General features: G+C 43.8%; 1 protein-coding gene across 1 annotated transcript in view; it reads right to left on the bottom strand.

The window, feature by feature from the left end:
- The window catches only part of LOC117549758 (pleckstrin homology domain-containing family A member 5-like), a gene marked incomplete at its 5' end in the record, with an annotated part of 91,117 nt that overhangs the window by 50,937 nt on the left and 13,267 nt on the right, over positions 1–26,913 (bottom strand). Inside the window, 6 exon segments of the mRNA XM_034221826.1 lie at positions 1,770–2,879; positions 3,576–3,691; positions 5,374–5,474; positions 8,863–8,935; positions 11,395–11,499; positions 12,859–13,027. Coding sequence (XP_034077717.1) covers positions 1,770–2,879; positions 3,576–3,691; positions 5,374–5,474; positions 8,863–8,935; positions 11,395–11,499; positions 12,859–13,027 — 1,674 coding nt within the window.

Raw genomic sequence — 26,913 nt, 5'->3', positions numbered from 1 at the left:
CATCAACTTCAGTTCGTACTGTAACTGTCATCACCGCCCTTAAAAAGTAGCAAGTAGCTGAAGCAAGTGCAATTATGGAGGGTGGAGATTTGGAGTATTTCATCAAACATAATTGTACTAAACTTCCGCTACAGCAGCAACTAAAAATGAAATCTGATGACAGGCCAATGCCCAAACTGGAGCTGTGTACAGAGAGGAAAAAAGGAGCGAATCGGACATAAAACTTTAAATAATAAACAGCGGATTTCTAACATTTGACATTTCATGTGGCCGTACTGGGTCAGTTTCCAGGGCTGAATTTTAGTCCCAGTCCGCCCCTGTTGGAGAGGGTCGGAGTCCGACCGTTGTCAATTAACTACAGGGGTCCCTCAGGGCTCTGTTCTTGGTCCCCTCCTCTTCTCCTTGTACACAAACTGGCTCGGATCTGTCATTAGCCCGCATGGTTTTTCATACCACTGCTACGCTGACGACACCCAATTAATTCTGTCCTTTCCCTGCTCAGAGACCCAGGTCGTCGCACGCATCTCTGCTTGTCTAGCTGACATCTCTCAGTGGATGTCTGCTCATCACCTCAAGCTCAACCTTGACAAGACTGAACTGCTTTTCCTTCCGGGAAAAGATTGTCCCACGCTTGACCTAACAATCAACATCGGCACCTCTATTGTTTCCCCGACTCAGACTGCAAGGAATCTGGGTGTGATCCTAGATAACAACCTGTCCTTCACTGCAAATATAGCTGCTACAACCCGCTGCTGCAGATACACGCTTTACAACATCAGGAAGATACGTCCCCGGCTGACCCAGAAAGCGACGCAGGTTCTAGTCCAGACTCTTGTCATCTCACGCCTAGACTACTGCAACTCCCTCCTGGCTGGTCTACCTGCATGTGCCATCCGACCTCTGCAGCTCATCCAGAATGCAGCTGCTCGTCTGGTCTTCAACCTTCCTAAATTCTCCCACACCACTCCGCTCCTCCGCTCCCTTCACTGGCTTCCGGTAACTGCTAGAATCCACTTCAAGACACTGGTACTTGCGTACCATGCTGCGAATGGATCTGGCCCTTCCTACATCCAGGACATGGTTAAACCGTACACCCCAGCACGTGCACTCCACTCTGCATCAGCCAAACAGCTCGCTGCACCCGCACTGCGAGGGGGACCCAAGTTCCCATCAGCAAAAACACGTGGGTTTGCTATCCTGGCTCCAAAATGGTGGAATGAGCTCCCCATTGACTTTAGGACAGCAGAAAGCTTGCACATCTTCCGGCGCAGACTGAAAACTCATCTCTTTCGACTCCACTTCGAGCAATACAATTACTAACAAAGCACTTATATACTAATAAAGGACTGGCTTATCTAAAGCCAGTTGAGTAGCACTTGAAATGTTTTTGCTCTATGAAACCTGATGTACTTATATGATTCTGTTTTCTTCAAGTTTGTATTTTGTTGGTCGAACGCACTTATTGTAAGTCGCTTTGGATAAAAGCGTCAGCTAAATGCAATGTAATGTAATGTTTACTTACAATGGTTGTTGAAAGCACTCAGTGCTGACTGATCAAATAACCTGGCCTCTCAAACAGAACATAACACAAACAAAGGGACAAAGATGGTTAACTGGCCTGTTCTAATCCTGTGTTCTGATAGCTGGGGTTACATTTGAAGACACAGAACATAGAGACATTGAACATGTTTTGAAAGAGAAAGTACACAGAAGACTTTGCAAAAAAGCAAATGGTTTAAAATATAACAGAGTAATTAGGACCCACTCACCTCCTGGTGTCTTCGTCCAGTCCTCTGGTCTTCTGCGTGCGGACCCAGTGTTCCAGCTGCTGCATGGAGTTGGTTCTGGACAGGCCCCGCTCCGGTTCCTGGACTGGAACAGGGGACGTTCCTGGAGCCATGGCCAGGCTGCTGTCCCCCTCTGAGGGGCTGCAGTCCCCAGAATGCCCCATCGCTGCGGGCCCCGGGCCGTTGGGCTGTGGGGGGCCGTGGACACTGAGGTGGGCGTGGCTCTGGCGGGACGCGGACACGGCCGCTGCGATGGCGGCCGCCTGGGCCGGCTGCAGCTGGAGGCTGCTGAGCTGAGTCTTAGCCCTCTCTGCACTGGGGTCTCTCTGGAAGCCATACCTATCCCCCCCACGCACCGTAGCATACTTCCCCGCATCTCTCAGAGTAGCATATCTATCCCCCTCTCGCAGTGTACTGTATTTCTTCACTTCTTTCAGGGTGCCGTATTTGTCCACAACTTGTATGGTGCCATATTTGTTCTCCATCTCCCTCATCATGCCGTACCTCCCTGTCTCCTTTAAGGACAGCTGTCTCCTAACTTCCTTCTGGGGAACATATTTATGTCCATCTTTCTGGAGTGTGTGTCGGTCGCCTAGTTTTTGCAGTGCGTATTTTTCTCTCTCCTTGGTGAGCAGGTACTTCTCTGCATCTTCACACGGAGCGTATTTCACCTCCTTCACAGTGCACCTTCCATCCATGTTTTGAACAGCATACTTCTCCATGTCTTTGTGGATTGCACACACCTCTCCATCTTTCTGCAACAAGAATTTCTCCCCGTCTTTGCGCAGCATGTACTTCTCTCCATCCTTCTGGAGGAAATACCTCTCTCCGTCTTTCTCGAGCATGTAGCTCATACCGTCTTTCTTCAGAGAGTACCTCTCTCCTTCTCTCTGTAAGGTGTAGTACTCCCTCTGGCCGTTGTGTTTCTCTAGGTCTTTTTGGCGTTTGTCGTCTGCTTGAGATAGAGAGTGTTGTCTCACAGGCTCGCGGTTCCGCTCGTTGTTCTGGATCTCAGGCCGGGTCAGGACTCTGTGGTTGAGAAGGTTGTTCAACTCCTGAGGGGCTCGCTGATCTACTTTCAGCTTGTCCAGCCTGGTAGCAAAGAGAGAGATGAATGTGACAAAGAGTGACAGACAGTAACGTTTTCCAAGAGATGTCAGACTTCAGTGTCTGACAGACCCTCAGTCTCTGTCTCACTTCCTGTCTTTCTCCTCTGATCTCTGTTGGAACTCAGTGACAGTGCCGGTCTCGACAGTCAGGTTCCACTGGGCGTTGGGTTAGTGACGGTAAAGAAATCTGAGTGATTGCTTTGGAATAATTTCATGAACACATCCTAGACTTTACGCTTGAGAGCTTTTCTCTCAGTAAGATATTTAGCCGAAAAATTAAGTTTTGTACAATGTTACAAAATATGAGCTTCAGTTATTTTCCCTTTTTAAATGATGTTTCTGTTGCTCATTGGATCTGATTAAAGGGGAACACGCTGGTTGAAAATCAGCAACGTTTACTTCTTACTGTAAATATAAAAATGCTCCTTTAAGAATCACGATATCACCATGACAACAAGTTCAACCTTGCCTTTCTCCTAGTTGGAACCCTGTCTCCAGTCTTCATGAAACTCTTAAGTAGGCCCTTTTAGAGGCATTTAGGAGGACTCTAGAGATATGATAACACACTTCATGAATATTACAGCACAGCGCTCTAATCAGCAGAAAATACTCTGTGTCAGATATCATTTCACAACTATGACATCTGTCTGTGGGATGTCCCTGTGTGAGGAGGACCCACCTTCTGACGGGTTCACTGTGGACCAGCGCAGCATCCGTCATGACTTTCATCCACGACTCCATCTCTTTGGCTGTGTCAGTGCAGAAATAATACGTCCGCATGTTGGGGTGAGTGGCCTGGCAGGGTGGGGGTGGGGGGAATATCGACAGTGAGAGTGAGATAAATAGAGCAGACACAGATAGACCGAGAACACAGAGGGGATGAGATGAAACAGTGTGAGGTGACCTTGAGATGCCAGCAACCAGTCTAAATTATTCCTGTTGAGGAGTGTGTGTGTATAGGTGAGTGTGTGACTGTATATATGTGTGTGCGTGTGAGTAGTCTGTTTCTTTATGTGTATATCTGCTTAAAGGCCCTGACACATCAAGTTGACACCAAAGAACACGTCCCGACGGACCCAATTGTTGTGTCGCCTCATGTCTCCTACGTCTTGGCCAAAAAGTCACACTGGAACACACACGGCCAAATAGCACGTACGCACTGCGCATGCGTGAGTGGCAATAACTCTCCTTACCAGCAGGCGGCGGTAGTGTGTATTCGTCATTTAAAAGGGGCAACAACCGGAAAACAGACTGCGTGATACAAACAACAAATAGCGTGCGTTCCATTTTCACTCTCGTCCATCACAGACCGTTTCACATAACGACTTATAATCAAAAACATGTTTAGTGCGGTACTGGAAAATGAAAAATAATAGCCGTCTGTGTGTGCCTTCTTCACTTCCATTTCGCTTCTCATGCACTGATTCGCTAAGCTGAACAGCCAATCAGGGTGATTTCTTTTGCCGACAGCCTCCCGACTCAACAAGGTGAATCGGCAGCGGAAGGTGTCGTCACGGCCGAAAAGACACGACGGTGCTGGACACACCGATCTGAGTAGGGCGACAGGACGCTCATCGACGGCCAGACATCTATCGACGGCCGAAATCGGCTTGGTGTGTCAGGGCCTTTAGTGTGAGAGTCTTAGGGCATGGCAAGGCAAGTTTATTTATATAGCACCTTTCAACACAAGACTCCTGTGTGTTATCTGGCAGAGGTAGACTGCACAGAGAGGAGATGGTGCTGTGTGTGTGTGCTGTGTGTGTTCTGCGTGTGTGCTGTGTGTGTGTGCTGTGTGTGTGCTGTGTGTGTGTGTGTATTGACGAGGCCTGAACAGGGACTCCAAATCCTTACTCTTAGGATTTCCTTTATAACTAGGGAGGTTGTTGGTTATTTCCACCTTAAAGAAACATTTTGTAAAGTGTGCCATGACTTTTTATCTGAACAACTAAATGCATCACTATGATTGTCTGAAAAGGCATTCCATCCCCATGTTAAACAACAATGTGCCTAGCCTATCGTTACAGGTTGGCTTTTCCCTCCACCATTCAGTGTGGCGGTATGGACTTTGGGTTTTCCCCCCTGGCCGGACAACACACCCCAGGTCTGTATATATGTATTTCTTTCACTTTCAAAGCCGTAAGAGCTGACTCCCTGCTACAAGTCTCTTTGGCGTACCATCTGCTCAGTCCAAGTCTCTGTTTAGCACTGATCAACTCCTGTCCTCTCATCTCACAAAAAACAACAACACATACATCGATTTCCAAACTGCAAGAACTCTCCCTCTAAAACAATATCTGTAGTAAAGGTTCCTGAAAACCAGAAGTAAACCTTGATTATGGAAACAAACATTTATATATCAGATATTGCCTTCACTTAACTAGGAAGTCACATTGAGATTAAAAACATCATCATCATCATCATCATCATCATCACCACCACTGATTAACCCTGTTTGGCTGCAGCGTCTCGTGTTTTACCTTGAAGGCGTATTTTCTGCTGATGTGATCATCCACCGACAACATGGACACGTGGAAGCTTGGCAGCAGGATACTTCCCAGAATGCTATCCTCTTTGTCATCTGCACCAGAGAAAAAAGAAGAATAGAAGCTTGTCAACAAATCAGAGAACATTTGCATTTAAAGCTGCATTAACCTACACTAAACTAACTGCAGACATACACTCAATAAGGATTTACCAGAACCAAGGCTGTAGAATAAGTAAGGTGTTGGACCGGTAAATCAAAGATCAAATCAATAGCCAATCAGAGCGTGGGGTTTCTTAGATATACCAGTGGAGCTGAATAAGCAGAGTTCTGAGGTCGATATGTTTGTTATCTTTCAGTCCACCTAGAGATGACACTAGATGACCATTACAGGTCAACAGACAGACAGTCAACCAGCCTACCATCCGTCAAACAAGCCCTCAAGACCCAGCTCTAGAAAACGTGCTTATTCAATATACACGTGTCTTTCTCCTGCATATTTGTTTGTGAAAGTGACTTTGAATACAAAGAAAATAGCTAGTTATTAGGTATGACTATTATTTTGATTATTAAAAATAAATTTGGTCAAGTAAAGATTGACATCACTATTAATGGTAGCTTGGCTTTATAAAAATATCAGCTTTGTGACAATTCACCAGAAGCAACCAGTGGTTGGATTTCACCTCCTAGAACCTGCTCAGCTACAACTTTAGCTATTGTTAATATACAAAAATGGTGAGACACACACACACACACACACACACACACACACACACACACACACACACACACACACACACACACACACACACACACATTCTGTCGGGATGGTAATGATGTGGTTGTGCAATGGCCTCTGCGTACTGTGATGTGAGCTCCCAGGCTCACACTGAAGCACAATGCAGACACACACACTCTGCTGCTGGGAGAACCTGCAGGGCTGCTGAATTATTGAGACTGTTCAGAACACACACAGGAAACAGCCGAGAAAGAGAGGGAGTGGGCTGCCATGCAGAGAGATGTAGGTATCCACTGTGTGGGAGAACGCCAGGTAAGGTTCTCTTAGGTTTGAGGAACTTTCAAAATACTTTGATTTAAAAAAAGTTATAAAAATTGGTAATTATTATCAATTACAGTTCCTAACAGCCAGATTACCAGATTACGTTTTTCTTTTTGCCATCAAAAGACAGATAATAAATTCCATATACCATTTTGCCTTTACAAATCCTCTTAATGTGATGTCCGTCCCACTTTATCTTGTCTTCTTACAGTTTTGTTGTATTGTATTGTTATAACTCTTTTATGTACATAACAAAAACCAGCTGTAAAATGTAATGATTGCACATCTTATGTAACTCTTGTCCTGTATAACAAACAACATGGTTTGAAACGAGACATTAACAGGAAAACCACATTCAAACTGATTTGCATTTGAGGGCTCACAAAGTATCTCTAATAAATGTTCTACATTTATATGCAGTTTTGATTCCTTAATGGACAGTGCTTTTGAATGTACTCATTCACACAGCAGCCAGGGTACCAAACAAAGCGCTGGCCAGCACATCTGGAGCAGTGTGTTGGACACCTCCACATGTGGAGTCTTGATGAGAAGATGACTCGCTCTTCCTCCTGAGCCACAGCAGATCAAGTTGGACACATTTAAATGACGTGACATGTTAATGCACTTTTTATTCGTCTTTGATCTAAAGTTCTGTCTTTTTTGCCCTGCTCATAAAAAAACAATTGGGTAAAACATCTCTTAATTCTGCAAACATGGCCCAACCTGAGTGACAGGAGATAGTTAGAAGAACCTGATAGAGCAAGCAGGAGAAAGAAAGGGACTTATAATGGAAAAGCCGAGTTGGTCATTGTCCTTCCCGAGGACGCCTCTCCTCTCAGCTCTGCCTGGCTAAGCCAATAAACATCCCATTTTCCCTTGGGTTTGTCATGCAAGCAGCAGCTGATTGCGGCTAATTAGTCAATTTATGGAGATGGGAAAATCTCTCTCAAGGGTGTAGGAGACTCAGCAGAGGAAAATAGGAGCTTTTGTAAATGTAAAGTTCTAAATAAGTGGTTCTGCAGCTTTGGATTTGCAAAAGTGAGCAAAGTCGACTAATTTGAACTGGCAATGACACTTAACCTGCTGACCCCTGATCCACTGCTGCTGATCCACAGATACACACAGCATTTAGAGGGCTGGACATGACATATGCTGCCACACCACCAGCAGAATGTTCACCAAACCTCTTCAAGGGTGGGAGCACGATTAACAGCACCCATTCAACCTCCCTGTTTATGGAAGAATCTTAATGGGAGGTCATTCAGAATTATGCATAGCAGATATTTGATCAGCCGATGTGTATTTAATCATTATTCAATCCTTCATAAAAGGAATTATGTCAACTATTTTGTGTTATTTGTATATTTGAAAAATTTACTTATTTAAAACAGGTTTTGCTGGTTTAAATAATGTTTTGGTGACAATGAAAACAAACAGCAAGTGTGACCATGTGATCACAAGTTGTTGCTCTCTCTCCATCTGTGTGCATAAGGTGTGCAGGAGGGATGAACAGCATTTTTCCACAAGATGTCGCAGAGCACTAACATTAACTTGAAACAAATCCTTAATCAGAGGCCATTTACTCCCAATTATTTGGTGTTAAAATGAAGATATTAGATTTAACAGGATTCAATAACAGTTATTTGTCACTATTGGCTACCGAAAAAATCTAAAGGAATTGCACTCCTCTGTAGGAAAGCTCTGTTAATCTCCTCTGTCTGTTTCTGCCTTATTTTTCCTTGTCGGAAACGGGACGCTGCACTGTGTCACGCTAACATTAGCAGCCACTTTGTTAAAGCAGGCCAACACGCTGCACTGTTTCAGGTTTCATGCAATGGTTTCAGGTTGCTGGTCTGCTCTGTCAGTATCACAGAATGGTTCAGAGCATTAAGAGAGATGAAGCCCAACATTCAGAACTGTAATGTAACACACATGTTGTGTTACATGTGTGAGCAGCTCCGTTTGTCCAGCTGCTTATCGGTATTTCAGTACTGAGCAGTTCAGTAAGAATTTAGAACCGTTTCTCGACACCCATCCCTAAATGCCACTGATAATTCTCAAGGTTTGCATAACGATGTATTACTGTGAAGCACATGCAGGAAGTGATGACTGCAGCATATGAACGGACCAAACAACTGGGGCGGATCCCATCTGTCAGTTTGAATACAGACAGTTAATCCTTAATCTGAATTAATGAAGTTTTCCTACCTATTTATTCTCTATTTTCTCTTAGTTTATCATGTTATCTTGAGTTGTATGATCCTCTAAATATATGTGCCTTGTTAAATTACACTCAAACAAAACATGGACAATTTGCTTTGGATTTGACAATGAACCCATTTAAATTGAGAGCCTTCATCACACGCGTATGTGTGCATTTGTGTGTGTGTTTGTGTTTGTGTGTGTGTGTGTGTGTGTCCTCACCGCGGTAGTAGAAGAGGCACATGTCACACAGAACGAACCACCTCTTCTTCCACAGCTTCATGCCGGTGCTGTCCTGCAGGGGTCAGAGGTCACAGAGAAGTCATGAAGACAGCCAGCCTCTCTCTCACACGCACACACACACACACACACACACACACACACACACACACACACACACACACACACACACACACACACACACACACACAGTCCCCCTGTCTCTCCCTCTGGCTGCTTCTATTTCTCTATTACCCAGCTCTCCCCCCGCTGAGACTAATGGCTCTGTTTTATCTGTTCATAACGTACTGACAGGTCCACCTGTGTGGTGTTCTTTTTCCCCCCCCCTGGTGCCGTAATGACTGCAGTGACAATACCATATTTTTCTAGCCTTCACTGTTAGCAAAGTGACGCATTGGGCCACAGACCCTCAGGTAAGGAGCTGTGGGTAAACACTGATGACATTTCTTCTGCGGGGGGGGGGGGCACTTTGGCTGACAGGTCTGTGTGGAGGAGAGAGCCGTGTTGCTGTGAGGTCAATTGATTTTGGTCTGAATGTGAGCACAGTGAGCAGCAGCTCAGGGGCCAGATGTTAATGACAAGGACTCCAACTGCTGTCATCCCAGGACCAACTCATACTACAGTCTGCCATCCCAGGACCAACTCATACTACAGTCCGCCATCCCAGGACCAACTCATAGTACAGTCTGCCATCCCAGGACCAACTCATACTACAGTCTGCCATCCCAGGACCAACTCATACTACAGTCTGCCATCCCAGGACCAACTCATACTACAGTCTGCCATCCCAGGACCAACTCATAGTACAGTCTGCCATCCCAGGACCAACTCATACTACAGTCTGCCATGTCATTTACTTTCCTTCAACCTGAAGCAGGGATTATTTATGCTGCATGGTTCCACTCAGCTCCACTTACTCTTGTACAACTGTTTGGTTAACATATTTAGCTTGGTAGCTGGTTAGTGAAGTATGATATTAAACTTAGTACAGTTAAATTGGCTGTCACTGGCTGTCACCGAACCACATAACATATCCAGGGAACAGGAGGATGTCACTGACTTTAGTTGAAGATGAAAGTTGTAAAACTGTATTTTCTGTTAATTAATTAAAAAGAGGATCTCAAAGTGGGCCAGTGCGCACCACCGATTCATACATTTTACATTCATGTTAAGCAATCTGAGCGGCCATGGTTTTTAGATTTGTTTCTTTGTTTTCTCAACCATTCTTTCATGGACTTCTGTTCAGAGTTTAAACCAACCAAAACGGACACAACAAAAACATGCATAATCTTAAAGGTCACCATCATGCTATTTTTAGGCAATAGCATAGGTCTCAGATGCATACAAATATATAAAAAACATGTCTATGAAGTGTTTTGCTCAAAATACCAAACAGATCACCCTCCGTTTCAGCCCTGTTACTAAAGTGCTGATTCGGGGTATAAAGCTTTAAACAAAAAAAAGAAATTGGAAAAAAAAGAGGGGGCGGAGCTTATGCCTGCTCATGCGGGACCCGGCAGATACTGTCTAAATGCTGCGGTGATGACACGCCGCATCATGTTCAAAACCACATCACGGATTATTTCTGAAACAGTATGGAGCTCAAGTGCTTTCTCTCTCTCAGGTTTACCACAAGGTGAGTTCCTTTTTATATCCTGCTTCTTTACACATACTCTCTCCAGTACAGGTTAGCTCTGAGTGTTAGCGATGCTTGCGAATGTAAATAAAGACCATATTACGTCCAAAACACGTCAGGCATTGTTTCTGATAGCAACGTTTCTGATAGGGCCGTGGGTCCACCATCCGATATGACGTCATAGGTTGTTCCCCCGTTTTTAGGGATTTGGGTATGGAGGAAAAGAGAGAGGGTTTTGTTTTCTGACACTTTGTGAGTCTCCTGACACCGGGGACACATATTTATGTATAAAGACATCAAAAAGTGCATTTTGCATGATAGGTCCCCTTTAAAGAAATGAATACTATGTTATATTATATATTTTCTTTACAGTACTGTTTCAAATCTCTTTGTCGCTTGTAACACATTGCAAGTGTGTTTCAGATCCCATGAAACTGGGTTTTATTCTTCCGTTAAACGAATGGAAACCAGCAGCTGTGTGGTGTGTACACCGGCAAAAACACACAGTTCAAAAGTATCAAGTATTACAGCACTACTAATGGGGAAAAGATTAATAGGAGTTAAAACACACATTTAAAAAATAGTATAAGAACACATATATTATAAAACGATTAATGAAACTTTTGGTCGGCAAAGGATGGCCTGAATGAATAATAGAGTTCCAAGAAAAAAAGGCAATATAGTAATAGTAAATGAAGTGAAGTGTATTTCTTCAAATGTTTCTTACATGTTCTCAGTGATTCATGTCCTGTATGTTCAGTGTGCACCTTGCATTATACTGGCTGCCCCCGCCCCCGTCCCCCCCCCTGTCTTCTCTCTGTCAGCACAGTCCAACAAAGAGTCAAACACATCCAATAATGTTGAAAGAAAAGCTCCACCTGTTTGTAAAGCCAGCTGCTCTTCATCCCAGGGACGTTGGGGTTCCTCTTGATGGAGTTTGACCTCTTTCCAAAGTTGTGGATTTTTTTGGAAGACCTAGAGGGCTGTTGAAACACATGAATGGGTAATACATGTAGAGAGTGTGTACATATTCTGTATATTGAGCTGTACAAAAGAAACTTCTAAATCTAATTCTCCATCTTGCATCTCCTACAGTAAGAACATTGCAGAGAACTCCAGAGATAGAGAAAATAATCCAGAATATCATCTTCTCTGACTGCTCTGTTGAACAACTGACTCTCTGCTGTGAACAGCATCAGCAGGGCAGATGTGCTCAGCTCATTACACACAGCAAGGCTCACTTACTAAGACATGCAGCACAACTCTCTTTAACTCAGACAATGGAAGACAAATACAAGGGGTTCTTTGATTAAGTCTAAATTGAAAACGAACAGTATCACATTACCATTATAGCTATTGACCAGATGTTGACAGATAATGTTTGTATTCATTAGTGTGACATTGGGAAAGTGTTTGGTGGTGATTTATTGGAGGCAGTTTTTTCTCATGACTTTAGCACTAGAGACAGAGTGTAGCACAGTGTTGGCTCAGGTAAGGCCACTTAACTGGGTGGTCTAAAAATAGAGGTCAGGCCTCCTGTATGTAAATACCTTTGAGGCACATTTGTAATATCTGTTACATAACAGCAAACTGACTTTAAATGGTAAGGGAAGGGTCAATCCACATCCTGTCCTATGCTTTAGTTAAAGTCACCATGTTTAAACATTTTAACTATTCAACAACTGGAAGATCTCACAGAGAAACTTCTTCTTTTGGCCAGTGTGAGCAGAAGGGAAACCTTGTATAAGCATCACTTATTCATGGGACCGCAGAATCTCTGCTGCGATCTACCCAAGCATGTTAATGTTCTGTTTATCTGTTAGTCTGACTCGGCATTTATGAAGGGACAGGCTGTAATCTGAGCGCAGTGCCCCGTGTAGATGATCTGCTAGCTGCTAACACAGCTGGGTTAGCCTACTCTATACTCCCGCTCTATTCCCTGAAAGAGAGGGGGGCACAGCAGTCTAATGTTGCTTAGAATCACTGAAACATTCCCTTTTAATCATCCCTTCTCTTACAAGTAGGCTAAGAATGTAGAAAAACAGTTCCTTATTTAGCATAATCATATGTTAGCAGAGCGGTCTTTCATGCTGAGTATCAAAGTTGTCTTCTCATTGTTCCAGTGAGCTAGCTATGCTGATGTGTCTGAGGAAATGTTTCCCATGTTCTTTAGTGACAGCTTTCTAAAGAGAAATATGTTAATGCAACAAACAAAAGCTGTCCTCTTTAATAACCCCTCTTTGTCTGCTGATGATGCTTGACTAATGTAATATTACATTAGCCATGATGGAGAGCTTTGGTAAAACTGCTCAGCAGAGCTCTAAGACCTGATGGAGACCGACCCGTGTGGACGAGGTGGAGCTGAGGGTGGTGCTGGGGGCGTGGGTGGGCGGGCTGCCAGGGAAGGTGCTGTAGTCGGACCCCCCCGTGTAGTTGGAGGCCTCGCTCATGGTGCTCATGGGACGCTCCTTCTGGTCACTGCCCTGATCTGAGGACGCCTTAGCAGCCGGCCTGCCACAGGGCGAGAGACATGGAGACAGAGAGAGAGAGAGGGTCAGTCACACATTGGACCTCCAGATTATAAAAGAACACCATGCAGCAGGTCTAGTTAGAGCTCAGAGGGGGGCCGTGTGCTGTCATTTTCAATGGGGCAAATGACAGCAATACATTTCAAGCAGACTTAGAAAACCAAAGTGATATTAACGCACACACTGATCCACACTGATACACACTGATACATCTGCCAAAAGAGGTATTACTAATCAATATTCAGCCAAGTGACACATTTAGGCAGCAGGGGGGTGTAGTAATAGCTATCTAACTTTAGCTGAAAAACTGAGCTTGTGTGTGTGTGTGTGTGTGTGTGTGTGTGTGTGTATATGTGTGTGGTGTGTGTGAGTTCTTCCAGCATTCAGATAAAGATATCCATCTCCATTAACAAATACTGTTTTCTCAATATTAAATTCCCAGGGTCCAGAACGATTTTACAAATCCCTCAAGTCAGTTCGGTTCTTCTCTTGAGTGAGATGACAAATGTAAAACAGACACTACTATAACTCTATATTCACGACAGATATACATTTGAAAGCAGGTTGAAAGCAGGTTGTATACTGTATCTGGCAGAATGCGCTGCACCACAATTCAGCTAGCCAGCTTCCAACATCCTCTTACTGTTTGCATTCCTCCTCCTCCTGCGAGCATCTATCCATCATAAAGTACAGTTTGTGACCACTGGTGCATAGTTACCATACTGTACTAAAGTATAGTCATTTCATTAGAGGTGCAGAGCCAGATGGAGCGTCATTGTCATGCCAACCATGTGCATTATGAAATGCATTGCCATATCCTCTCCTCTGCTGTACTTCAGCCGACTCAGCAGCTTGTAGTCCCGTGAAGCTATTGGTATGATGAACAACTTAAAACAGTAAGCAGACACTTTCATTCTGAGGGTTTCAAAGATTCAATGGCATATTTGGACTAAAAGATGTTCTTTGCAGTGCTGGATATCAGAGCACTTAAAGGTGGGGTATGTAATTCACTTCAGATACACTTTTTGTTATATTCCATGGAATGCTCTTTACATCCCGATAGCAATGAATATCTGAAGTGCTTTGACAAAAAATCCATAGAAAAATGTCATCTGTGGAAGCCGTAATACTGTAAAAAGCACGACCAATCATTTTTGCCTTCCATCTGTGCACAAACTTATCTCGTGCCCACATTGGTCATGTGCGCGTTCGTGTGTGTTGGAGGAGGGGCTCTGTGAGGAAGAGGCAGATTTCTTCCGGTTGTGTATTTTCAAATTCTAGCGATCTCGTGCTGGTTTCTCCAAAATTACCTACCCTACCTTTAATGCCATCTATTTAAATAGACTGGATACTCACACACTTCACTAAGGCAAAAGCACTAAAGACAAGTTAACTCGAACTTAGCTCTTAAAGGGGGTTACATTCAAATGATTTATATTAGGTAAGGGAGCTGCAGTATTGAATGGAAGTTATGGTATATTAGACCTTTCATTAATGAATAATAGTCATTTAAAGACATGTGGCAGTAGCTACAGCAGGTGTGCTGCTCTGATTAGATTCTCTTTTGAAGGACAGGAGACAGGAGAGAACATGTCTCATAACTGAAGAGGACATTTTGAAGGACAAACATGAAGCCTGCACTATGTAGCAAAAAGGAACGGCCTAAAAATGACTGATCAGTTGAATTACTTTCTGAGGAAAGAATAGAGATATGATGTGCGACACCCAGCTGGAAGCTCCAGCAGCTGATCCAGCTGTATTTGGAGCTCCTTATCTCTGCCAATGCTGCTGTTTGTTCAAACCTCTGAATCCTGGAATCCTTCCTGACTGAAACAGTAGCGCTCAAGAATTCAGAGTCAGAAATCATTCATAACCTCCACCATTATATTGTAGAATGCATCTGAATCATGGAGCAAACACACCAATTATTTGTCACTAATGGAAACGGCGGTGGCGAATGTCTGCGTTCTCTGAGTGCCGTCTGGTTAAGAAATATCTTTCAGCTGGGATGGCAACATGCACATTCACCAATCTCGTGTGTGTGTGTGTGTGTGCGCAAGCAAAGGCATTTAGCATTTAGAAAACAGTGAGCCTTTGTTGCCAGGGGCGGATGTTCTGAAATGTTTACCACTCTGTGTCTCTGTCCGTGTCCAGTGAATTGTCAGCTGATTGACTGTGAATGACAGAGGAGGCTTTCACTCGCCTCCAGAAACAAGAGTCCTACTGTTAGGATCTGTCTGTGTTGTAGTTTTGTATGTCTGGTTATGGGTATTTTCATCCTTGTATATTGTCTGGTCCTTCTTCCTGTGTTTTTCCTCCCGTCGTTAGTTTCCCTGGTGTGTCTAGTTGTCTGATTGTTTTCACCTGTGGCCCTTGTGTTTCTCCTCCCCTGCCCGGCTGTGTCTCGTCTTGTGATTACCCCTTCCTGTATTTAGTCTTGTCTCTTCCTGTGTTCAGTGTCGGTTCGTCTTGTGTTGTGAGTAAACTGCGGTGAGTGTTCTGTTCTGTCTCAATATTGTAGCCTTGAAATAAAGGAATTATTTTGTCACTTAAATCTGCATTTGGGTCCTGCTTCCTGCACACCGTAACACCTACATCCTACATCTAGCCTCTAATTCTCCCTTCCTTAGAACAGACAAAGGGCTATCTCTACAACCATTGGTTTGTAATGAACATGCAAGTATCCACCGTCTGGCCAAATGTTTTCCTGTAACGTATATTGCATAGCTGTATGCAAGTTTCAACCATCTGTACATTCACTTGCTGAGGACCTTCCTCTTCCCTCCTTCTGTAGTGTATACAGTGTTTGTATGTTGTCAGATCTTGGTACTATCTACTGGTGCAAGACTCTGTCCTTTCAGCTGAAATACATTCACTCTGTTAAGTGCTTTATGACTTTTTTGACTTGATTAAATAATAAGTTTGCTTTAAACTTCTATTGTTTGTTCATTTCTTGCCAAACAGGTTGTTTCTGTTTTTGTGTGGAATTGACTCCACACCTGGGGTTACGTACTGTAACCCAGCTTTTATGAGTATAGGCGCAGCCCTCTAAGTCTATCGCTATTGGGTAATCCCTCTGCACGTGTGCAGCACTGACAGACTTAATCCATGCCCTCCTATGATGTGGGCCCCACCTACGGACTCACTTCCGTATAAATGGGAAGTAGTCCCTACAACCTGCTCCCACACAAACAGCTTTTCTTCAGCTATTCGCGGAGCCAGTGGGGCCTCACACAGCCCGTGTGACAGGCGCTGTGCCGACAGAGGCTGCCCTATTGAGCGCTCTCTGTACAACACACTCACTCCCTAAGCGTCCAGGAGCGACGTTTGGTCAGTGTCCGTGGCGTCCAGTTGTGACGCTCCTAGGCTCCTTCAGCGTCATAAAGGGACGCAAATAGCTTTCAACTGATTGCAATGTATTCCCATCTGCGGCGGGATTTGACGCTCATGGAAGCACGGCATTCGTTTGTGTCGGCTGCCCTTAAAGGCAATGTGAGCGTCCATTCCCATTGGATAACAGAGAATTGTACACCCGGAAGTAAGTATTCCTCTTACTGTCGATTGATTTTACAGTGATATCTGCACTACTCATCGACTAAAAAACACCAGATTATCCTTGTTAATTACACAACATTGATTGGTTTAAATTGTGTGCAATGCTTTTGTATTTTTCCCCTTCGATTCGGAGAAACAAATATTTTTCTGAGTAAAGGATGGCAGAAGACACTACACTACCCAGAATCCCCAGCTATCGTTTGGACTACACCATGTGCTCTGTTTGACAAACCTCGTGATAGTCCTCAAGCTCTGTGATTGGAGAGTGTGCTCCGAGGGTTAGGCCGATTCTCGAACAGCACTTGAAATGGGATGGAACCACGGCAGACTGTCCAAAACTGGATTTGAACGGGTCCACCGCGTCCCCCCTCCCCCACCCCGTCCCCAGAACTACACATGCTGGCTATTCTGTTTCGCAACATGTTCTCTATCTATGGCACGTCTCTACTGGGAGTTGTAGTTTTAAAAGACGTTTTAGTATTTCCCATAATAAGAAGTTGCCAGTATTAAACTGTGTACATTTAGGGGATAGGAAACACTCAAATTTAAAACATATAATTAATAAATTGGTGAAAATTGCTTGTGCCCATAATGGGCAGCATTAATACACACATGCCAGCTAAGGTCAGAAAAGCTTTATTTAACAGCTGGTCTTATGTTTGTGACCCCTGTTGTTAATTGATAACATTACATTACATTACATTAATTGATAAGCCTGAAACATGCACTTGTCAAGGTTCAGAGGCAAATTTTGCAAATATGGCAGTAGCCATCGATCAGCTTAAGATAAGATATACTTTATTGATCCCAAGTTGGAACATTTGCGTTACATCAGCATGTGTAACAGTTGTAAATATGCAGTGGTGTTTATTTGTAAATCATTTAGTATAATCACACAAATTCTGTGTTTTATATTTAACAATTCTGTGTTCTTTATTGATTGATTGTTCAATACCTGACAAGGTCGGAGATGAAATATCTACATACATCTTATAAGAGTATAATACATATGTATAATATCAGTTAAAATAAGTGCTTCAACATAGTTAACATTGCTGGAGGTATGCACAAATATTGATAGATGTCTTGTAATGCACTATTGAGGAACCTGCGACCCAAGTTTTTCATTCAATGCAGAACTACACCATAGTTGAAATCTTGAAAAGGGATGTGCAAAATAGTCATTATATACAGTCTTTAATTAACTATTAGTAGAGAATAACAAGTAATGAATATACTTTATAGAGATCCTATTAATATCTAATAATAATACAATTCAATAACGTGCTTTGACCACCAGGTGTCCCTTTCTATCAGCTGTGCACCTTTATGGTGTAAATACAGCCTATCTACCAATTGGATCAAATATAAAAGTCAGCCGAATTAGTGTTGATACTGCAAGGAGACGCATTGTGTGAAAAGAAATGTAAGATGTTGTATAATTGCTTATATATTTATGATCCACGTCACATCTTCAGTTTTGGCGGCAGTTCTCCTGTTTGTCCAGAAGTCTTCTCAGCAGGGCTCAATAAATAGAGAACTACGGCAGATATGTCATATTTAATGCAGCCGAACCGTGTATTACAATGCCGTTATGTGATGACTTTCAAAGAGTAAAGCAAGCACACTCGGAATAAAGTATTATTGTATTTTTAAAAAACGTTTTCAGATTTCACATCACATAAACACCAAATCCCAGCATGCATTGCGGATAACCATCCAATCATCGAGCTGAGGATCTTGCCTACGTCTGTTTCCGGTTTCGTTTAATGACCGATGTATTTTGTTATACACACATTCCTTCACATTTACATTTTAATGTGCATTAAAGTATTTCGTGAGGCCTTCTAACATGTTTTTAAATATAACTACGGTTGTAGTTGAATAGTTTGTAAATTAACATGAACCGAAGCTGTTGCTTGGCAACTCAATCGCACAACGTCACGTCCGTTAATTCCACATCCACACGCATGGATTAACATCGATTTAATACATTAATGTAGCCTTTGTTTATGCTAAAAGAGGTGTCGACCAGCTGGGGCAACAAGAAAATCGCTGTAATCGAGTGTGACTATTACAAAATAAATCATTACGTCGGGGTAGCATTTGCTTGGTATTTCCGGTTATTTCTCCACTGGTTAACATGGGTTAACAATACCGTGTAGCTGTCACGTTTGAAGGGGACGAAACAGTGACATGTTCACGTCTCCCAGCATGGTAAATCGTCACATGTTCACGTCTTGCCGTGATACCGGGTTGAATACCACAGTACTCATACTGTGAAATGACTTCACAGCCGCTTACTGTAAAAATAAAATACAGTATACTGCTGTATTTTTTCAATTAACAGTAAAATACTGGCAGCAGAGACGCCAGAAATACACTGAAATTATACAGTATTCATACTGTTGAACAATTTCAGTTTATTACTGTACAAAATTAAATAATTCACAGTAACATTCTGGTTAGGGGGCCGCCAGTAGATTAGTGCTGAAAATTGGCTATCAAATAACAGCAATTGCTTACAGTGTTAAACTGGAAACCGAGGTGCGTTCACGCTCAACACCCCTAAGGGATGAGTGGAGCTGTGTGCAGTGCAGTCCTCACTGTAATAATGGCACTCGTGGGCTCATTACGACCGTGTGTAGGAGGTAGGTTTGGGACAGAGGAGAAAAACTGAGCTGCCTAAAAACCAATAGGTATTAAAGACACCCGATTTATGCAGCGAGCCATGCTGCCTATAACTGACAGGTTAGGGGCAGCCGGCTTGCCCGGTGGGCCTTGCTGCTTATTATTATTCATCTGTCCATCGAACACATGCGTCGCCATTCTGAGTAATATTCTGAGAGCGTGCGACATGCTCTGGATGTGCTGTGGTTGTCATGGTGACGAGCCACGTCAGAGCCCTCGCCGCCGTTGCCTGTGAAGCAACCCAAGAGGGGCCCGGACCGAAAAGCTGCGAGGGGGCCTCCACACACTGTATCTCACACCAGCTCTCATCCTGTCTCTGTTTAGGAGAAGGCTCGTAAACTGGACATTGAGGCGCGTTCACGCTCAAACCTGCTGAGGAATGAGCGGAGGTGTGTGCAGTGCTATTCACACAGTGCGTAATAACAGCCCTGGGCTCATTACGACCGTGTGTAGTAGGCACATCTGGGACAGAGGAAAAAAAACGTGCTGCCTGCTAACCGACAGGTTAGGAGCATCAGGTTTAAACGTCAAGCCCTGCTGTCTAATAACCGCCTGGTTAAATACAGCTGGCTTGCGCCACGAGCCCTGCTGCCGCTAACCGACAGGTTAGGAGCATCAGGTTTAAACGTCAAGCCCTGCTGTCTAATAACCGCCTGGTTAAATACAGCTGACTTGCGCCACGAGCCCTGCTGCCGCTAACCGACAGGTTAGGAGCATCAGGTTTAAACGTCAAGCTCTGCTGTCTAATAACCGCCTGGTTAAATACAGCTGGCTTGCGCCACGAGCCCTGCTGCCTGCTGACTGACAGGTTACAGCCGGCTCTTGCACCTCCACACGCTGTATTGCACAGCGGCTCTCATCATGTCGGCGTTTAGGAGAAGGCTTGTAAACCGGACATTGAGGCGCGTTCACGTTCAAACCCGCTTGAGGAATGAACGGTGTGTGGAGGCATATCTGTGACATAGGAAACAAGCCCGTGCTGTCTAATCAACCGACAGGTTTTAAAGACAGCCGGTTTGTGCCGCGAGCCCTGCTGCCTAATAACCGACAGGCTATGAGGCAGCCGCTTATGTCATCCGGAGAAGAGCTCTCCTGAACCGGGGGAACGGGGAGATCTCATTAGGCGGCTGCCTTTCCGATGATCTCCGGGAGTTCCTGGAGAATACCGCCTATACGGCAGAGCCGAGATGGCGGATAGAGGGACCCGGTGACCCGGTGTCAGCCCGGCAGCCGAACCTATAGGCTCGGCTGCCGGGCCGACACCGGGCCCCGCCCTGTCTCCCCCGTCCGGAGGAGAGGGAGGATGGGGCCGGGGGAACCACATGGTGATCCGTAAATGGAGGGGAAGGAGTCGCCTGACTGCTGCCCGCCACTCGGATCCAATAATCAAGGGCTTGGTCCACAGAGTAAGACTCCTGGACTAGCCAATCATCCCCGGCCGCAGCCGCGAGAGCGTTCGCTCTCCGCTGTCTGTGGGCCAGAGGGAGACGGACACAATGACTGCATGACACCTGGGGAGTGAGAGCCGCGTTTGCGTGCTCCAATCCCCGGCAGGACTCACCTGTATCGTCTGTGTAAAGCCGCTTACTCCCTGGAGCGAGCCAGCCACAGCCGGTCGTAACTCATATGTCGGCTAACACCGAGCCCCGCCCTGTCTCCCCCGTCCGGAGGAGAGGGAGGATGGGGCCAGGGGCAAATGTTTGCTTTCTAGTAAACAGCTCTGAAAAGAGCTTGTGCCTGTACAGTGCTTCTGCAGCGGAGTGCTGAAGAAAAGTGGGAGCAGATTGTAGGGACTACTTCCTATTTATACGGAAGTGAGTCCGTAGGTGGGGCCCACGTCATAGGTGGGCGTGGATTAAGTCTGTTAGTGCTGCACACGTGCAGAGGGATTACCCAATAGCGATAGCCTTAGAGGGCGAAGCCTTATACGAAATAGAACAGTTTCTGACCAGAGCTTTGCATTGAAAACTAAATGTAGCACCAAGTATTATTATCTTTTAAGAACCTACATTTGGAACCAAACCTTTGATCACATTTTGTTTTATTGTTCCTTGGTCTGATTTGTACCAACTATGTTTCTGCGTACTGCTGCTTTGAGCTTTGAGCTTCAACTTATTGTCTTCCATCTAATAAACCTTGTTGTTCAGATCGAGGGGTCAGGACCCCATGCTCATAATATACAGCCACGTTATGCTCCAACGCTCCACAGTTAGATCACATGATAACACTTTAGCCAACATCATTCACAAATGAATAGTGTGAGCTGAGGTTAAAGTCTAATCCCAACTGTCACACAGGTAGGTCTTTTCAGAAGAAAAACTCAAATAAACTGTCAATTCAGTGAACAAAACACAAACACTGCTCTTTAGCATCTGATTCTTCAAAAAGCCCATAGCAGTGGATCACATGACAACAGAGATGATCTGCACTGAGTGAAATTAAAGTATGGTATCTAACAAACACTGCTGCAGAACCCGACTAACTTTACCTTCATTTCTCAGGTTAAGGCTGCACTGTTAGGAAAAGAATGATGCTTTGATATGTGGGCGGCTTCTGATATTAACATCTCTGCAGGAAGTGTTGACCTCAATGACATTAGCCTCGCAATCGAGAAATCTAAAGGTGAAGTGATTGGACTTTATATTGAATCAAAACTCTAAAAGCGTGCAGCACAGTGCATGGGAGGATGACATATCACTGCAGTAGCAACAGGGCACATAGAAGCACATTTAAACACAAGCCAAAAGATAACAGGCAGAACCCTTACTCAGATATGATCAAATAAAACAAACAAAGAACATTCAAAAAGCTCAATCTTTTACATAAGCATCTATCAAATAAGTAACACTTGTGATGTGAGATAGATAACTGACAGCAGTACTAAGGGACTCTGGGAACATCTTATGATATGTTTCTCAGTAATGACATTGTCTTGTTGTGAATCATCAAGGAGTCTCTGTTCACGTGAGACATGTAAAGCAGTAGGAGACACATCCTGTCGCTGAGAGGGGGGGGACCTGTCTGACACTGCAGAAGGAAAGAGGAATTTACTTTTGTTTGGATGGCAACAAAAAACCTTTTACTATTAAATCACACACAGGGTTCATATTCAGAGGTTGGCATTCACATCAATCATACAGAATATCATTTGTGCATTAGCACTCGTCAAGCAATTCACACTGAGTCTGAAATAAAGTGAGTCTTAGCAGAGCAGGGACAGGAGAGGACGCTCAGACTTGGACTGAAGATGAATGGAGCTGGAAACAAAGCTGCGAGAGGCAATCCTGACACCTCGGATCAATGTGTTAGTCCTTCTCATTTTGTAAAGGTCTCACCAAATTACAATTGACCGAAGTTATCAGCCTAGTTATTTGCCTTGTAACAGAGTCACATGAGAAGATCAATATCACGTCTGTGTCTGCTACAGAAGTAGAAGTGTATCTAGATTAACACAAAGACTGGAAGCATGAAATACTTGCTCTTTTGGTTGTTATGTACAATAATGGCACAATCTAGTGGAACAGCAGACAGAACGGAATGTTCCCATTATGGTTAGCAGCTAATAGTAGTACTTCAAGCTGAATATACTGTATGTTACTATATGATAACGTCAATAAAGATGAGTTAGAGGTTAGAGTGTCTCTCCCATATGCTTCCCAATTCAAAGTTGTCCTCTGTTTTTTGGAGATGGGACAGTTACCTGGCTGCACCTCAGCTAAACCCTAGTTTAGAAAACATCTCAGATATGTTTCCATGTGGCTAACGTGGCTCCCCCCCCCCCCCCCATCACCTCTCCCATGAATGGATTTACCAAACGCGGGGTACCCACAAACATTAAACATGTACATAATCAGTGAGTAATATTGTAAATAAATACACCTGGATCCATGAGACTGCTCCAATACTGATTCAAGATTTATGACCTAGCTTAGTTTTTACTTTTGTTGTTATTTTTGTTTTACTTGCTTGTAAAGCGCTTTGAGCACCAGGAAAAGCGCTATATAAATGTAATGTATTATTATTATTATGACAGGGTGTCCTCCAGCTCAGGATAGACCTTCATCCATTTACAAGAGAACGCAGGAGCGATATGGAGGAAGCATCATTGGTGCATTGAACCTCATTATTCTCTTTAGGTGACTTGGACAAGTACGTTTATGAGTTTGGCATTTAATCACATTTGCTTACCCCCCCTTAATAGTTGTAGTTGGGTCAAGATGGTTAAAGTAGTGTCAGTTTTATGAGTTGTTGCCGTGTCAACCACATCAGCAGCAGGAGACTAGGGAGTGAACGATAAACCTAAAGACCGGTCAATCATCTGTATTCTTTTTAAAACTCTGTGGTGTGTTATTTCATGTTGACACTGGTCTCTTCATGTGACTGGTCAGGGCGGCTGGTCCCTGAACACAGTGACACACTATGCATGCACCCCCTCAGGGTTAGTCACTGACACTAGCAAACTTGTATTAAAGCAGGAAGCCAATAGGGAAGCAGTAGGTCGGTGGGGGCGGGGTTACCTGCTGAGAGCCTCTATGGGCGTGTCAGGGTGGACAAGCTTCCCATAATTTGTGCTAGAAACAGAACAAAGGAGGGAAAGAGAATGAAAAACATAACATTGTGAATTTGAAACAAAAAATGAAAACATTAAGAAGGAAAAACAATGATAAAGAGTGAAGGCGAAGTCAATAATAACTACAATAAATTGTACCAGAAGTTGTTGCAATAAAACTATAACAGTAATTTTGAGACAATGTTATTCAACTAATGTAGGCTAATGATAATATAATAGTAAATCATTTGTATAATAAATAAAATAAAACCATACAACCAAATAGGGCTGTACCCATAGACTGTATGCATAAAGGCTGTACCGTGTATCGTTGGCCCACTATTCAGTTTTCAATTTCGTTATTCGGATATATATTATTTTCATTGAATTTATTGGAATCTCCAATATCAACGTAAGAGCTTGTGCCTCTTCGGGGGGTGCTAACACTTAACCATACACTTTATCGTTTACTTTCTCCGTCTTTATATGTAGATATTACTTTTCTCCATTAATCTCCGTCACGTTGTTTCCATAGCAACAACAACTTCCTGTCAACTGCGCTAACTCTCCTTCAAAATAAAAGCATGTCCATAAATAGGAAGCCAAGCCAAATAACACAAATACATCGTGTTATTTACATGAACAAATAACTATAAAACAACAATCCTGTAGAATAACAAAATGAATGCCTTGAACCAACCGAAATACACGTGTTGAAGCGCACGACCACCCCCCGCGCCGAATATCCGAATATTTGCTGCTGATTACTGTTTCAATATGTATTGTGTACTATAGTGATAATAACGACACACTCTATCTTACTCTCACCTACTTTACTTGTAATGTTCCACAAGATACAATTCAACATCCTAGCCGTGCTAACTTCAGAACTGACGCTCATGCCTGGTCCCTCGGCTCCTGACGTCCCCGCGGGCCAGCTGTGCATCAACAAATAATGTCCCCCTGGCCAACGTATATTGCAACAATTACTACGGAATATCCGGAGTCCGAAATCATGCATTGATGGTTACCAAACCAACATAAATGATATAAATATGTGGTACAGGGGCTTATAGAGGCATTCATTCCTAAACAGCACATATATTGGCAGGGCATTTGGTAACAAATCTCAAAATTAAAAATCACATTATCTATAAGTGAGATATAAGTAACAACAACACTCCTCCTACAGCATCAAAACGAACAGGTTGATGTGTATGGGCTCAGAACAGTCTCATAATACACACATGCACACAAAAGGATTCACACTTGTATTTCCGGATCCACACTTGTGTTTTTCAATGCACACACACATGTGTTCCGTTTCATATACATGTAAATAAAATCCAAATACAGAAAAAACTTTTACATATGTATTTTTGATCCTCACATATTTGTTTTCCGTTTAAATCCTCTGAACCTGCAAACACAACCAGCTTTCTGTGCACGGATCGCTGTGCATTCGTGTGTGGGTTTTTGAGACTCCCCTGACGGTCAGCAGATTCGTACTTGTATTTTTTTCTATCTATAGCCAATCAGATGTCTCCTTCATTCTAAGCCAATCACATGAGCGCGTCCCCACGAGGGTATGATTTCTTGCGTTCATGACACTTCATATACGCATTTTGCGCTGTCCGGTCAGCTCGCTAAACAGAGGGCGGAGCATCAGGTGATCATGCAGAGCTGCGTGTCTCCGTCAGATTCAGCAGCTGATCTGATCTCTCTCTCGCGTCCGGTTATACTTCACTCGCGTTTATGTCCATATCGATCAGATCCAGCTCTCCTGATCGGCCCTTATAGAGAGCACCGATCAAACTATTAAGAGTGAATATCGGCCGATAATGACCGGCGGGGCTCCCCCCGTTGACAGTTCACTGTCTAGCACTGGCTTCGTGCACTGATCGATTAGGCTAAGCTAACCTGTAGCTGCTCCCTCCACATTCACAACAACTGCATACAGACATAAATAAAGCAGCTGTATTCGCCATACAGGAAACACACATTTAAAACGGTTTTGCCTGCCGTTTTTGTGTACACAAGCATTCATCAATGTTTCGGAAAGTGGCGCTGTACCTTAATAATATAAAGGCTTGTATTTGTATGCATTTCCTGTCCGGAAAGTGGCGCTGTACTGAGAGTGGAGGTATCCTGAGATTAGCGCCTGCAGGCAGGCTCCATGGAGCTGTCAGCTCCGGACTGTGCAAAATGAAGCGCTACGTCATGAACGCAATAAATCTACCCTCGTGGGGGCGCACTCATGTGATTGGCTTAGAATTGAGGAGACATCTGATTGGCTATAGATAGTAAAAATTACAAGTACGAATCGGCTGACCGTCAGGGGAGTCTAAAAAAACCCACACACGAATGCACAGCGATCCGTGCACAGAAAGCAGTTTGTGTTTGCAGGTTCAGAGGATTTAAACGGAAAACAAATATGTGAGGATCAAAAATACATATGTAAAACTTTTTTCTGTATTTGGATTTTATTTACATGTATATGAAACGGAACACATTTGTGTGTGCATTGAAAAACACAAGTGTGGATCCTTTTGTGTGCATGTGTGTATTATGAGACTGTTCTGAGCCCATAGATGGGGATCATGTCCATGTACTGTTCCCTGAGTGAACACCATCATTATGTCAACATCCCTAGAGGAGGACCGTAGAGGTGTGTGTGCAGGTGGAGCAGGGAGTGTGTCCATTTGAAAACAGGCTGGGTTTATGGTCAAACACTAAACCTCTTGTCCAAAACACCAACCAAGCAGTTCCTCCCTCCCGTCGTCTGATTATGAATTTAAAGCCCTACTTTTATCCATCAGCGTTCCCAAGAGCAGCTTTGATCATTCAGAGCCTCCCATTAGCCAATGTCCCTGTTTCTCTTCTTCTCCCCCTCTCTCTCAGATGTTCTAACATCTGTCTGTTTTTTTCTTTTGTTATTCTGAGCTCTTATCTTTCTGTTATTTGTACAACCCGACTCTGGAGACATGTGAGCGGAATGTGTTAACAATTAAGAGAGGAGACGGACTGAGGAAGCAGGAAGAGACAAAGACAATGACTAATTGTCAGAGCCGAGG

The sequence above is a fragment of the Gymnodraco acuticeps genome, unplaced genomic scaffold (genome assembly GCF_902827175.1).
Source record: "Gymnodraco acuticeps unplaced genomic scaffold, fGymAcu1.1, whole genome shotgun sequence".
NCBI classification, from domain to species: domain Eukaryota; kingdom Metazoa; phylum Chordata; class Actinopteri; order Perciformes; family Bathydraconidae; genus Gymnodraco; species Gymnodraco acuticeps.
The sequence above is the reverse complement of the archived record's forward strand: the minus strand, read 5'-3'. Positions and strand labels throughout refer to the sequence as shown.